The following is a 15,677-nucleotide window of genomic DNA, read 5'->3' on the forward strand; positions in this document are numbered from 1 at the left end:
TAGTTAGGGTTGAAAAGTAACCCTACCTTGGATTTGAAGAATGAAGGCCTCAAGAGGTACCTTACTACTTGGCCTTCAAAGTGAAATAAATTACTCAACAAATTGAGATTTTGGGTCAAGTTGGGTGGCTTTTTTTAAAATTGTTTGTTTAAGAGGAGTTTCTTCTAAAGGCTAAAAGTGAGCAAAATGCAATTTTGGGTCAAGTTGGGTGGCTTTTTTTAATTGTTTGTTTAGGAGGAGTTTCTTCTAAAGGTTAAAATTCTATGGGAGGTGAGTTTTTAAAGGTTAAAATGGGCTTTGAGCCTTCTAATTTCAACCCACTAGTTTACTTTGCTTAAACCATTCAAATTTAAGCTCCCTTCAAGCTTTGTCCAAAGTCCTCTCTCTCTCTCTCTCTCTCTCTCTCTCTCTCTTACTTTTCTTTTGCTTCAGGCATGCAGCCTTCATATTTCAACAGTCTCTCTTTCTCTCTCTCTCTCTCTCTCTCTCTCTCTCTCTGTGCACTGTCTGCAACTCTGCAGCCTTCATATTTCAACCCTGCCCCTGAGTCTGCCTCCTCCTCCTCCTCCTCCTCATCTCTTCTTCTAGTTTACTTTGCTGCAATCATTTCTCTCAGCTGTTCAACCCTGCCCCACTCACATAGGGGCACACACACACACACACACACACACACACACACAGGGCCCAGCGGTGGTACCCTCCATCCTGCATTGCGTTGCTTCCTCCGCTGCAACATTCCCGAGGAGAGAGAGAGGCTTTGCGTGCATGGATCACCACCACCACCACCATCATCATCACCCAAACTCAAACTAGCCTACCCAGACTCTCTGCCTGGCACATAGTTTTGTAAAGAATAAGTCTCTCTCTTCTCTCAATCTTTTGGGCTTTGCTTCTCTGATGAGTTACCCTTCTTGCGCACTTTCTCTCTCCAGCTCTCTGAGCATACTCAACTTCTCTCTCTACCTCTTTGAGCATGCACCCCTTCTTGTGCACCCTCTTTCTCTAGCTCTCTGAGCAAATATCCTTCTTGGGCACCTGCTCTCTTCAGCGAATGCCGTTCGTGGGCACACATTCTCTCTCTAGCTCTCTGAGCGCATGCCCTGGGCACACGTTCTCTCTCTAGCGTACTGAGCAGATGCTTCTCTTGAGCATCTTCGAGCTAGAATTTTAGCTCTGATTCTAGGGCGCCTGCTCTCTCTAGCAGAAGGAGCGACTACAGGTTTTGGCCATTCATTCTCTCTCTCTCTCTCTCTCTCTCTCTCTCTCTCAACCCTATTTCACTTCTCTCTCTTTCTCTTTCTGTGCACCTACGACATAATTGTGACATAAGATAGGCACCTTCCACTTTTGTGTGCGGGGGGGCTTTCCAAAGAATGTTTTAGCATGCCAAACCAACAGGAAGTGGCACATGCGCGGAATCTCCTTCGTGGGCGCTCACTTCTTTTTTTCCTCAGCAGGTCCTAGTCAGGCGGAGGGCCCGTCCTGGGCTCCTCTCCTCTTTCCAAAATGGACTCCCTTTTCTGCTCTTTTAGAGAGAGAGAGAGAGAGAGAGACGGGGGGTGTGCAGTGTTCTCTCTTCTTCTCGCAACCGCCTACTTCTTCTTCATCTCACAGCTTTCCTCTCGTCTTGTGTGAGCTTTTAGCCTTTGCCGCATTTTGTAATGTCTTCATCCAAAACAAGCTTTTGAGCAGCAGCTTCAATTAGTAAGTCCTCACAGTGGGGTTACTACTAAAACCTTATACTAAGTACATGTTACACCTGTTACTAATCTCAACTGGGCTCTGATTACACCTTAGCTTCGGTTGGATAAGTGCGCAACGTTTACCATTCAGACATCCTTGAATGTAAGATTTGCATTTGCAGGGTTCAACGAGGGCTTAATCGAATCGTAATTGGCTACTTGGGTCCTCGAATTTGGCCAGAGAACCGCAACCCTCAATCAGATTTTCAAAATTCTGCAGCTGTAAACCCTAATTGGTTCCTCAAATTTGGCCAAAAAATTGGGCAGCTCTGTAAACTGTAATGGGTCCTCAAATTTGGGCAGATTATCACAAATCCCGACCAGGTTTTTGAAAATTGGGCAGTTATAAACCCTAATTGGGTCCTCAAAACTGGCAGTTACCCACAAATTGTGAGGTTCTTCCTTGATTATTAAGACAGGTAAGCTTTTCAGAAGCTTTTTCTTTATGCCCATTTCGAAGAAAAGCTTGCTTGCAGAGATTTTCTCTGTGTGCTTTCAAGCTTTACAGGGAAGGTGCAATGAATTGATTGCTCCTCACAGGGAAGAGATAGCTTCGTAAGGGCTCTTGGACTTTTGCAGTTTTTCGAAAATTTACAGGTAAATCCTCTTTTCTGGGAAGGCCCTTCAGACTACACTGGCCAAGAGGGGACTGAATCTACAAGCCTAGAATTCTACCCTGTGTATTACCTAAGCTGCAGTGAAGTGGGTATGTTGTTGACTTGAAAAATCTGGCCTCTTCATGATTTACAAAGAGAACCCAGAAACATGAAGGATCTCAGATGGGGGTCATTCAAGTGGTTCTTCCTCAACTTCGTTGTTGCATCTGTGTATGTGGGAACTGGGCAGTTTTCTGAAACACTCTCATTACTGAGCTCTCCAGCCTCTCCCATCTGGACTCCATCTGGCTTTATGGTAGCTGCAGTGTTGATATTTGGGTACAAGGTGTTCCCAGGCGTACTATGTGGTAACATTGCAATCAATGTGTGGTATTTTCAAAAGCACAAGCCTGCAGAGTCCTACTTCCCAGCGTCCATTGGCTTAGGCTTGTTTTCCTTGGTGGAGTCAGTTTCCTGTGCTTGGTTGCTCAAGCATCCCCTCTACTACAAGAATGGCTGCTTTCATCGGCAGGTACCTTCAAAATTTCTTTTTTAGGGTAATTTGTTGTATGTCTTTCTGACATTTTAGATTTTAGTGGTCAATCTAGACAGAATCAATCTTAGTACACCTGAGATGCTGATATGTTGCAAGCGCTTATATGACTTCTTTAAAAAGTACTTAAGCTTAGTACACAACAGTACCTACCAGTTAGTGGGGGCCCATCCAGGCTGCCCCTTGTCAGGGATTGACGGGCAATCTTGCCACTCTCATCCAACTCCCTGCCTGATTACAAGGGGAGTGGGGGTGGGGGACGTCCCGTGAGCCGCCTTGGTTTGTGGGATCTTTGGAGTTTGTCATATGAAAGCATTTCATACCTTTTAGTAGTGCCTTCATGTATTCTTCACTCTTCATACCATGCATTGTTGAAATATCGCACCGTACAAGATTGTATGGATCAGAAGCTAGTCGAATCAAAGTTTGCATTATTATTGTGCTCCCTAAACATGATTGAAAAATGGTAAAAGTTGATCTATTTTGAACGCCATCTCTCTGCAGGATGCGAGGACCGGTAATCTTACTGTTGACACGTTTCATGATGCATTATGGTTGTTTATCGTAGCTCCAATTACAACTTTCATTGCTGGGACTGGCAATGCACTCGTGCTCTCATTTTCCAGGATTTCTGCATGGAGTCACTTCCTGGAAATCTGGCCTACATGGGTCCTTGGTGATTTGTCGGCTATCCTTTGCTACATGCCGTGTATTCTTCATGTTTGGAACCTTTTTCATGAAGACCTCAACACTTTCTGTTGGGGCAGAAGCAAGCAAATGAAAACTTGTTTGGCAGCTCAAAGAAGTCAGTTTCTTAACTCGAGGAGATTGCAAGCATGTTGCCATGTCAAACCACCTGCATTTACCTCATCAAGCACCCGACCAGGTGATTGCAACAAGTTTAAGGTACGGTCTGATGAGCGAAGGAGTACAGTAGACATTAAAGTTGCGATATCGGAGGAGGGCTGTTCCAATGAGAAATCCTTTACAGAAGATCATGTCTCACTGCATATTGTGTCGTTGAACAAGCTAATGGGAAACTGCTGCCACAAGTGCAAATTACAAAGGCATGTGGCGAATGCTCAGACAGAGTTCTCTGATACCAAAGGTGGCCTGAGCCATGACGGTGATGGAAACGCGCAGGTTCAACCCTGGAATCTGAATATTGAAGGGGATCCAGTTTTGTCCACCACTGCGGAGGCAACCAATAAGTGCCGTGTTTGGGAAGCTCCTGATTTCTCCATCCAGAAGTTTCTCATGAGACTGGCTGAGTGTGTGGTTTTGTTTGTGCTTCTTATCGGCTTGTCTTTATTCATCTTCTTCAATCTCGGGGTCCCAACAAACAAATTTGTGCAGCAGTTGTCTTACCTAGTGTTTCCTGTGGTCATTTGGGCGTCCTTTCGTTTCAACCGTGTTGGTCTACCACTGGCCGTGGTGGTGGTGGCCACTATAGCGAGTGCAGGCACTGCTAAACATCACGGACCCCTCTATCACAGTGACAGCAGTGACAGCTCATTGTTACAGGTAGCTGTTTCTTTTTTTTTTTCTCCTTTTTGAGGTCATGGAAAATATTTTGGTGAGGGGAAAAAGGATTGGGTTTGATTTTGGAGTAGTCTGATGGATATTGGTGTGACTCCGGCAGGTGCAAATGTTTGTTAGTGTGTTGGCAATGGTGGCAATCACGTTGGCAGCAATAGTGCATGATAGGAAGCAAATGGAAGGAGAGTTAAATCAAATGAATTTTACTCTGGAATCTCAGGTAATTGTTTCTTTTGCATGCATATGAAACCTGCCATGTTTTCGTCATTCATGTGATTTCGTTGCACTCACATGTGATTTTTGAGCTTTTGTCTCTGGCATGCTTGTGGTAAGGACACATCTCATATTTATTGCTCTGCAGGTTCGAGAGCGCACGAAGGAACTCGAGAAGGCAAATCTTGAGCTGCAAGCCTCACAAGCGGCAGCAGAAGAGGCCAGCAAAGCTAAGTCAGAGTTTCTTGCCAACATGAGCCATGAAATCAGGTGATTACAGTTTCCATGCATGGGTAAAAAGGGCCTCGTTAAGTTTTAAAGATCATGAACTCGGCTAAGATGTGGTCCCAGTCCACGAGCATGTATGGCCTGGTGCTGAAGGGTTTCACCTCCCAGGCTAAGAACTGGGACTTGATACTGCGAGGTTACACCTGCTGGATGCACAACACCTAAACAGTATATAGCCCTTTTTTCAAATAAAAAGAAGTGTGGTGCCTAATAAGGTTTTGAGCCAAATAAAAAGAAATGTGGTGTACAAACTCGACCTTGGGAGGATTGCTTTGAGACACTCTAGCAGCTTGGCAGTGTAGAACAATTGATGTTCTTGTGGGTGAGAATGTGACCCATCATCTATCGTACACCACCATGAACACATGTAGCAGATGAAGATGAGGTGCACTTATTACCTGTTCATACGTCACAAAACATGTCTGAATACAGGGCATTCACATGGTTCACTTTGTTGTGTGACAAGACATACTGGACATCGGTGTTTCACACGAGGTTCACATGAGGTTGGCCCAAGAAATTGGGCTGCGAAAGTAAGCTTAGGGTCCCAAAAACGGTTTAAATTGGCAGTTTGTTTTTGCGAAAATCCTCAATGAGGGCTCTACTCTCATGATAGACTGCCCACTTGGCTTCTTTGTGAACTGCTTGAACATTATCTGCATTCTCCTGCTTGAGTTGCATTGGGGTCAATTCCTCTGCGATCCATATCTTTGTGCCTTCAAGTTTCTTTGATTGTTTGAGAATTGAAGTATCCCTCCTCATCTCCATCTTTGTACCATCCTTCAATTAAACCGCCCATGCGGATCTGGACTTTGAACGCCTTCGACTGCCTCAATTTATCTTCCCAATTTCGGCTTTGATGAATCCTCTATAACAACCGTCCGGATGTGACTGACCATGTTTTGCAAGTCTGCCTTCATCTCCTCTCTCAGCTTGGCGACGATTGCTTGGTAGGTTGAGCCTTAGATATTGGGCTATTTATTCTCCAAGATTGGGATGCAGACCTCAAGTTCATGGGCTTGCCCTTTAAGCAGTGTGATTTGTTCCGTCAAAGACGGGGTAAGCTCGTTTGAGCAGGTAGCAGGGGGCTTTTTTGAGTTGCCGAAGTCCCAGAGAAAGTAAGTCTCTTGGACATCGTTATTTCCCGTGTGAACTCCCTTTTGACTGAAACTTAAAACGAAAATTGGAAACCTGAGGGTAGGGTTCACTCAATTCTGTTTGTGTCTGTGATCGAGGTGGGCACTGCTCGGCTGTGCCAGACAGTGGTTGAAAGGGCCTGCTGCTTTTGAATGGCCTTGCAGACTCGACTGTGGTGCCTGCTGCTTTGAATGGCCATGCTCGACTGTGGTGCTGATGGCCATGCAGATCAACGATTGGCGGAGACAGCAGCTATAATAAGGATAGGGGCAGGGGCTTCTACACCTCCTAAGAGGCACCCATATCTCAATGCTAACAATCCACACCGGGAGATGGGGCTGCGACCAGTGAAGCGCTGCAGAAGGTAGGAGAGAAGCCCTAAACCAACTGGAGAGAGAGAGAGAGAGAGCACATGAACCTGATTGTCATACGGAGCGATTTTGGAAGAAAAGGCTTGTTGTCCTTGCCTGTACAACCAAGGAGTCGGAAAGAGAACATGAGGACCATAAGCTCCATGAGGCAAAACAACCTAAGCACAGAACTAGAAAAGAGGCTTGTTGTCCCTAAGAAGCGTCCCCATTCCATTTCCAGGAAATAGAGACTTCCTCAACTCCCAAATTGCAGGGTGTCTCATCAAGTGTCTGGTGCATCTCATCTTAGACTCCCAAATCTAGAAGTGTGATATTCAATTTTGGTCTAGTTTTTTAGCACCTTCAGTTTTTTTTTGAGCACGAGCACTTTGCTCCTCTCTACACCAGTGTTTCCTGATCGGTTGTGATGTTTGCCTCATGAAAAACTGAATATCCTGGCCCATAATAAGGTGGATGTGGAAGGAGCAGGGGGTAGAGAGAGAGAGAGAGAGAGAGAGAGAGAGAGAGAGAGAGAGAGAGAGAGAGAGAGAGAGAGAGAAAGACATAGATTTTATTGGTATTTCTATTGAAGACCCTAGAGGCTAACTTTGACTTTGGGTTGGTGTGCTCCTTACAGAACTCCAATCCATGGCATTATTGGGATGGCATCGTTGGCACTGGATACTGATCTTACAGATGAACAAAGGGAGCACCTTGAAACTGTTTCACAGTCTGCCGATTGCCTCCTTCACATTGTGAATGCAATACTCGATCTAGCAAAGATAGAAGCAGGGCGTTTTGAGCTGGAGCATATGCCATTCAGTCTTGCTGGGACAATGGAATCGACCATGAAGATGCTACAAGTACATACCATCCCGAATTATCTGATTCTCGGGTCGAATGTTAAATTACTAAATGAGATATCAAACATATATATGATCCCATTTCATACACATATATAGGCATATGCACATACACATACATACATGCATGCATACATACACAGACGTATATATGTACATGCGTACACACACACACACACACACACACACACATGTATGTAAATATATATAGGTATGTATACATTATATATATGTGTGTGTGTGTATTAATAGAGGACTGGTTTTTACAAAAAAAATTGTGTATATGTATGCGTGTGTGTATAAACATATACATGTATGTATGTCTATCTGTATGTATAGCATAGTATAGCATAGTATATACGTTGCATGCATGCATGCATACATAGATACATACATACATACATACATACATACATAGAGAGAGAGAGAGAGAGAGAGAGAGAGAGAGAGAGAGAGTCTTGAATGGATTATTATGGCAGATTAGAGCAAAGCAAAAGCATCTAGACTTGTCGTGGGATGTAGCTGCTGATGTGCCTAATGTTTTAATTGGAGATGCCGGGCGGCTGCAGCAATGCATACTCAACCTAGGTAAGGCAGAGTTATTGGGCAAGTCTGATGAATAAACACATGTTTCACATTTTTAACCTTACTGTTTCCCTTGCCCCTTTCCTTTTGTAGTTGGAAATGCAATCAAATTCACCCTCAAAGGCTCTGTGTCCCTCTCTGCAAAATTGTACACAGAAGAGGTTTGTGAACACCCAGGCATAAAAGGGAATAATGGCTCTCTATCCCCTCATAGAGATAGTCACAAGAGGCCCCAGAAAGGGACTATTGTATCTACAAATGGGTCCTCAAAGTACTTCATTAAAACTATAGGAAAAGGCGAAGGGGGGAACCCGGCTGTTCTTCTGGATGATGGTGGACATTACATTTCGGGAAACATTAAAAAGGTACATAACGGAGGCAGAAGTAGCGGGGCATCCTCATTTGAGGTGGAAATGGATCCGTTGGCATTCCGGATATCGGCGTCCAATGATACACATAAAAATGTCTGGACACATCAACATGATGTGAAAGCAGTCGAGAAAGTAGCTGTGTTGTTTTCTGTCTCTGACACGGGGATAGGCATAAGCAAGGAAAACCAAAAGGAAATTTTTAAGGCGTTTTCCCAAGCAGATAGCTCTACGACAAGGCTCTATGGAGGGACTGGTTTGGGACTCAGCATTGTGGAAAGGTATATGGTACTTTGTGATCATGTGCATCCTTTTCGTTGTCACAGTCCAGAAACCAAACTTTTCTTTTCTGTATCAGGTTAATTGGGATGATGGATGGTTGCATCTGGCTAGAAAGTGAGCTAGGAAAAGGGAGCACTTTCTATTTTGTGGCTTGCTTCGAGAAAGGAAATCTAAACTCGTGGTGTGATCCCAAGGTGTTGGGAAAATCATCACATAATGTAGATAATAGGTTTAGGGAAGTCTTTCTCAATCATTCTATCATGACCCGGGCAGTGTCCTTCAATAGACAAAAGTGTGAAAGCGAGGCTTTGGACCATGCGAATGTGAAACCTGATGGTTGGTGTCGTCCAAGTGGCAACAAGGTAGAGAAAAATGAGGATTGGACAGCAACAAAACAGTCATTATTCAGTGACTGTAAAGGAGAAAAGGATGCCTTGAGTATGAAGGTCAATGCATCTCAAGTTTCGGGTTTGCAGGAGGTTGGTGAAGACTCAAGGAGAGGTGAGCCAGTCACAAGCTCTGCTACAGTGTCATTGGAAGGCCGAGAGCCGACTACACAATGCCTTCTATTCAAGGGCATGAAGGTTCTTCTGGCAGAAGATAATCTCGTCAATCAGAAGGTAGCATGCCAACAACTCAAGAAGTTTGGAACTGAAGTGGACGTTGTGAGCGACGGACAACAATGTCTAAACGCCCTTCAAAAGGGCCGGGACAATTACGATCTCATCCTCATGGATGTACAGGTATCTGCCTCTACTTCTAATTCTATTCTTTTATTACCTTTTTTGTTGTTTTTTTGTTTATAAAGTGTTTGGGGAATTTAATTCCATATCGATGCAGCTCTCCTAACAAGACAGCTTGTTTTCACTGCAAATAATACCCATGCCTACATCATGTTCACATGCCCATGCGTGCACCTTGTTCAAGCTACCATCTTAACTTCTTTCCCTCGATTTAATCACAAGAGAGAACTTCTTCTACATGCCACACTCGAGAGGTTTTGACTGTAGTAGGAAAAAGCTTGTTTAACCCTTAGTGTGAAGGGTTAAGCACTAGGTTCTAGAGAGGGCATGGAATGGATGCTTTGTCCAGGATCATGAAGTTGATCGTTGTTGGAATGTAAAGAGAGTGATCATTGTGGACCAAAATGTGCTGGCTATACATACCAATATAGCCTCCTTAGAAGGAAGGTTCCTACCATTACTGTGTGTTCCAACAGGTCACAAGCTTGGTGACTTTCTTGATTGCCTTCTCAAGCTTGGTAACATCAGAGGAGGCGGTGTAGCATGCTGTATGGCTTGATATGAGCAGCAGTAACCCAAAGATAAATAGCATGGTCAGCAGGGGTTGCTGCAGGTTTGTGTTGGATGAGCAGCAAGGGCAGGCGGAGTTGGTGGCAAGCTGTTGGTGGGCATCAGAGCACTTGGGAGGAGGTGTGTGATATGGTAAAAGGTGACACGTGCAGCAGAGGGGGATACAGATTCAGGTGAGAGGAACAGAGCAAGGACGGGCAGAGGAGGGTGGGAGAGATACTTATGTCTGTTTTTCCTTCTTCTTCTTTTTTGAGGGGCGGAGGGTGGGGTTTGTGTGTGTCCGCGTGCAGGGGCAGTGCTAAATTGGCACATGAGACCAAAAAAAACAGTACTGGGATAGAAGATGTATAAGGGGGGTTTCACAAACGTCCACTGCTTGACAAAATTACTTGCTTACATGGTAGGTGCCTGATATGGTCAGATGTGGGCAGAGATAACTCAGATGATACATGCAGCAGGGGTGGATGCAGGTTCAGATGAGAGCAGCAGCAAGGGCGGGTAGAGGGAGGGAGGGAGGGAGGGAGGGAGGGAGGGAGGGAAGGAGAGAGATGACATCTGTTTTTTTCTTTTTTTGGGGGGGGGGGGGGGGGGGGGTTGGGACTATCGCACATTAGATCAAAAGACAGTTTTGGGATAGAAGATATGGCACATTAGATTAAAAACAGTATTGGGATAGAAGATGCATAAGGGGGGCTTGATTAACATCTGCTGCTTGAGAAAATGACTCCTTACATAGCCATTGGATAAAAAACAATGCCCACGGGTAGATTTCTTCTCACAGTCCATGACCACCATGTCGAGGGCCCGCCATTGAGTCCATCTAGGGAATGCCTTTGCTTGGTCTGCAGTTTGTGGACATGTGCAAAAAGGTTAAGCAAGGTGGGTCCGGCAAGATTCGAATCTCATACCATGAGGATGGGATTGTTTTGCGTAACTAGCAAGCCCACCATCCAGGTGCACATTGTGATAACCCAGTAGACAGCAGCAGTGGCATTGGTGAAAAGCTCATGGATGCCTGCCCTTTTTGTATTTCTCTGTCCATGAACACATCTGAATCCTCCTTAAGGCATCTGCAACATCCTATTGCAAAACATCAAATAGAAAAGCACACACTAGAATCACTAGCATGCGTGAAAGAAAGAAAGTTATATTAACATCTTCAAAAGACCCAAAGGGTCTATGAGACCAAAATGATGTGTACATAGTGTCCATGAAATCTCATCATGGATGAAATAAGAAAAAGCAAGAGTAAACTAAAACTAAAAACTGAAAGCTAAGATCTCAGACTCTGAGATTATACAAGGTGAAAAATCTAGATCCTACCATGCCAGGTATAGGGTACAATAAGTGATGGGATATGGGAGAGCTGAATAAAAACAGTCAATCAATCCTGTATATCAGGCAAGGGCCCATCCAGGATGTCCATCATGGGTGATACAAGAAGGCCAGAGATGTTGAAATGAAATGAAATGTTATATTAACGTCTTCAAAAGGCCATAATGACCTATGAGAGAGAGAGAGAGAGAGAGAGAGAGAGAGAGAGAGAGAGAGAGAGTTCCTGTTTTAACCCCATGTTTTCTTATCTTTTTGCATGTTTGCCCTTGATGTGCGTATGTCTTGAGGTTTAAACAGATGCCTGTTCTGGACGGACTCCAAGCGACAAAAATAATCCGAGCAAATGAGCAGGAATTTGGGTTTACACGTAAGCCAATAATCGGCCTCACTGCTCATGCCATACAAGGTTACAAAGACAAGTGCCTGGAAGCTGGGATGGATGCATATGCATGTAAGCCTTTTCAAGCAAAGCAGCTAATTGAAGTCATTCAAACAGTAATGCAGCACTAGCAGGCAAAGCTACACACAACACAACCACAAACACAAACACACAGGCAACAAAGGAGATGCTGGCCAAGTGCAGCATCAAAAAAGAAATTATCGAGATGACAACCAACACAAAGGAAGATAGACATCTGTACAAGCAAAGCACAAATGTATGATGTGTTCGCCAATGCATGAGTACGGGTACCTCACGTGTACCCCATGTGTACAGGTACCCCATTTGATGTGTTATAATGCCTTGTTCAGTGGAGAATGTTGATCTTCTCTTTTCAACTTGCCACTTAGCAAAGCCCAATAGTATATGCAGGAGAATGCCATGGCATTCTGGCATTTTTAAATTACCCCAAAGGACTACTTCATGCCAATGTTTTAAGTAGCATCAAAATCGAAGAAAATTCTCTTCCCCAATATATTAAATAAGGCTGTCAATCTGCACGCAAGTGCACATTGTGGTGTTCTTGGCCTTCAGATGGCAAATTCTTGCCTTGAAATGATGACTTCTTTTAGAAATGGCCATATTCATAACTAATGACCAGTTTTGTAAACTTAATCACCTGACCGATACCCGAGCTTCAAAAGCTATCAATTCTCTTAGGATGCCAATGACAGTTAGCAGCCCATTTTTCATTACCATCATGAGCTATCCATCCATTAATCACCTACATTTTTACGCATCAAATAGTCATGCTTCTCATTCAATTGTCAATTCACTTTCATTTCTCAGCATGCTCTTTCTTCTGATATGTATATTTTAAGTGTGTGTGATGTTTGCCTTCTAAATGGCCTATATTAGTTTGAGTCTATTAATTTTGGAGTCTTTCCTTCATCAGGATTTTGTTTAACCCCTATACTATTAGGCACACAAAGTCTGATTTGGTGTGAAGTGCTCTTTTGCTCTTGTAATGGTGAATGGACTGTTGATTTACATTTGTAAGCATACAGTGTAATCATGCACAACACAATGCAGACACTTACCATGTCACTGTGCTCCTCTGGAAGATCTGTCAGAATACACAGCGGAGATGATGACCAGATCTGGGAAGACAAGAGCAAAAACGCATGCAGAAAAATACAGCACAAGAGAGAGAGAGATATAGGCGTGTAACTCTGCTCTATATACACAAGAAGATCCCGGAGTATGATGCTACATGGAATGGGGGGCTGGGGGCCTATTTATATGGCCCCATATACCAGTCGGCCTGTGCTACAGGCAGCCGACTGGTACTGAATCTCCACGACCAGCATATGCAGCCAGTCGGCCAGCACTGAGGGTCCACGACTTGTCTAGTACAGTCGGCCAGCTCCAGAACACACATGCTGATGCAGTCGGCCAGCAAATGGATCCTCCTGCCAACTCAGGGCTGCCTCCCAAGCCACAGAAAAAATGGGAAAAATACGGAGACTGGGGAAAAATGAGAAAACACCTCATAAGGGCGGGCACACCCACAACAAAGGCCCTGGTGTATAAAAATAGATAGGAGATGACTTCTAACACCCCCCTCAGCTCCTAGCTATGAAACCAACCACAGGGAGTTGGGGTGCCGCCTGAGCAAATCCTGAGATAGCGACTTTGTGAAGAGGTCCACCGTACTGTCCTCCGTCGAACAGAACTCTAGCAAGATGTCATCAGCACGATCTGTTCACGAACAAAGTGCCTTTGGATGACCATGGGTTCCTCCAGTGGAAGCCCAAACCTGCAATGCAACCTCTGCATCCTCATCTCCTCGTGTCCGGATCTCCTCTCCAAACTGAGTCACTCCAACCGTGGAGTCGGACTCCATCCAACAATCCCCCTCTTGTGTACAAGAGTCCATGATCCTTCGCATGCCGTAGAAACCACAGGAAACGCAATCCTGCCTCCCAAAGAGTCATCCGCAACCATGAGCTCAACTGCCTCATCAGGAAGCTCCTGTCCAATCTGGTGTCCATCAACCAGATCAATGAACCATTGTGCTTCTGAGTCAAAGAGGCATCACACAGCCCACAAGGATCAACACCTGTTACGGTGCACAAACAAGTCCTGGAAACCTGTTGAAGACCACGCAAGGCCTTCTGAAACCTGTCAACCACCCCCTCTGAATCCAGAACCACAAAGCGTGGAGTATGCACCTCCTTCTGCAAGTAATCAACTGCCACCTGCCTGGCTTTCCAAAAGGTCCCCGTGGAAAGAACATCCTCATCTATAGGAGGTTCTTTGTCCCGAATACTACGAGACATCAGAGCATAAGTAACCTGTTCAATTTCCTCTGACTGACGAACACAAGAACTACCAACATCAGTACTGGAAAGTTCCTGCCATCTACTGGCAAGCTATCCACCATCTGGTCCCGGAAAGCCTGCACCTGCAGCGTATCCACACACAAGTGGCCATTACCAGACTGCCACTCATCACAAACCTGAGGACCTGGGAGAGAGAGTGCTGAAAGCTTGTAAACTCCATTCTCCACTCCGCCTTCCCAAACCACCTGGCTTGTTGCTTTGTCCCGAAGAGCAACAAAATGCTCATCAAACTCCACCCGTATGCCAGTCTTGCAAACCTGATGCACTGACAACAGATGAAAACCAAGTGCCGGAACATACAACACCTAGGAGGAATGCTTCCCCACTCTGCCATCGGGAACTATCTCCATCCTGCCCTCACTGTGAACTGGGATAGTGGATGTATCCCCAGTAAGAATGTGACCAGAAAACCTGCAAAGATCCTGTAAACCAGAACGGGAAGGAGTCATGTGCCTGGAAGCACCACTATCTAGAATCCACTCCCGAGTATCCGTTGCGGAGAATCCTCCAATCTCCTCCCTGCCTGAAGAAAATGAAACAGCGATGTCCACCACCTCCAGGTGCACAAAAGCCGGAGTCTTCATGATTGCTACTGAGGAATCTTCACCCTTCTCGGTCTTCCGCTTGGGACACTGCCTCCAATAGTGGCCCTTCTCGCCACAGTCATTACAGGTCCTCTCTGCCTTTAGTTTCTCGCGGTCAGTAACGGACTTCTTCTCAGAAGACTTCTCCGACGAAGTCTTCCCTTTGCCTGTGTTACGGCCTTTCGACCGTTGGCCAGTTAAGGCCTCCGAACCTCCACCCTGAGGAGGGTTCGTGAATCGTTCCTCCTGGTCCAAGACCATGGGCACAAGCTCCTCCCACGTGATGGTGCTGAGCCTGCCACTGGTAATCAAAGACGAGTAAAATGCTGAGTACTGAGAGGGCACGTGCGACAGCAACGTTATGGCCATGTCCTCTGACAATATCTCCTTCCCAGCCTGAAGAACTTCCTGCTGAAGAGCCTGCAGCTTGTTAATATGCTCCCGCATCGTCGACGACTTTGCAGGGTTCATAACCCGCATCTGTACTTCCAAGGAAATCCTCTTCATGGGTGATACCCTGTTGTAAAGAGAGGCCAAATGCTGCCATATACCTCTGGCCAGCGTCATATGCTTTACATGATTGATTACCTGCGGCGTGCAGTTGAGAAAGATAAACGAACGGACCTGGCGTTGACACGATCCCACATCTATGTCTGAGCCTCCCGGTCCTTTCGGATCGACGGTAACTCCCCTTCCTCTACTTCTGGCCGTGGAACCCCAACGACGACGAAATCGGCGAGGTCGTAAGACTCCAGAACAGATTCCATCATAACCTTCCATATGCCGTAGTTGCTCCCGTCCAACTGACGGTCCACCGGGAACGTGGGGAGTGTCGGGATCTTCACATGCCTCTCGGCCATCTCAAACAGATCTGCCATTGCGGGGATGTACTCTGAAAAGGGTGGGTGGGTGGGAACAAAGAAGAACTAATACCTGCAAGTGGCTGTCCAGCAAATCAGCCCGCCGCCCTCTTGCTTCTCCTCTTCCCGAACAGTCCAAAACAGTCCACCAATCAGCCAAGGCCCTGGTGTATAAAAATAGACAGGAGATGACTTCTAACAGATCTGGCTCTTGGCAGGGGAGGTTCAAACTCACCCCCCCTTCTGGGTAGTGGAGTGCAATAGCAATTGCAATTTGGGCAAGGG

The 15,677-nt window shown here is 45.5% G+C and overlaps 1 protein-coding gene across 2 annotated transcripts; it reads left to right on the top strand.

The window, feature by feature from the left end:
• The first annotated feature begins 445 nt into the window (after positions 1 to 445).
• On the top strand, positions 446 to 12,394 carry LOC147604798 (osmosensing histidine protein kinase SLN1-like). Of its 2 annotated transcripts, none has more exons than XM_086794612.1 (10): positions 446 to 1,219; positions 1,865 to 2,870; positions 3,396 to 4,415; positions 4,534 to 4,650; positions 4,792 to 4,913; positions 7,056 to 7,281; positions 7,761 to 7,869; positions 7,960 to 8,515; positions 8,593 to 9,259; positions 11,462 to 12,394. In XM_086794612.1, exons 2-10 carry the CDS (start codon positions 2,508 to 2,510, stop codon positions 11,672 to 11,674), a joined length of 3,393 nt encoding a protein of 1,130 aa, XP_086650738.1. In that variant the 5' UTR covers positions 446 to 1,219; positions 1,865 to 2,507; the 3' UTR covers positions 11,675 to 12,394. The 2 variants fall into 2 exon arrangements, with proteins under 2 accessions (XP_086650738.1, XP_086650737.1); XM_086794611.1 differs by lacking the exon at positions 446 to 1,219 and adding an exon at positions 1,356 to 1,704.
• Positions 12,395 to 15,677: the final 3,283 nt, after the last annotated feature.

This window comes from Cibotium barometz, chromosome 61, assembly GCF_041138505.1.
Source record: "Cibotium barometz isolate CiBa-2024 chromosome 61, ASM4113850v1, whole genome shotgun sequence".
Classification (NCBI taxonomy): domain Eukaryota; kingdom Viridiplantae; phylum Streptophyta; class Polypodiopsida; order Cyatheales; family Cibotiaceae; genus Cibotium; species Cibotium barometz.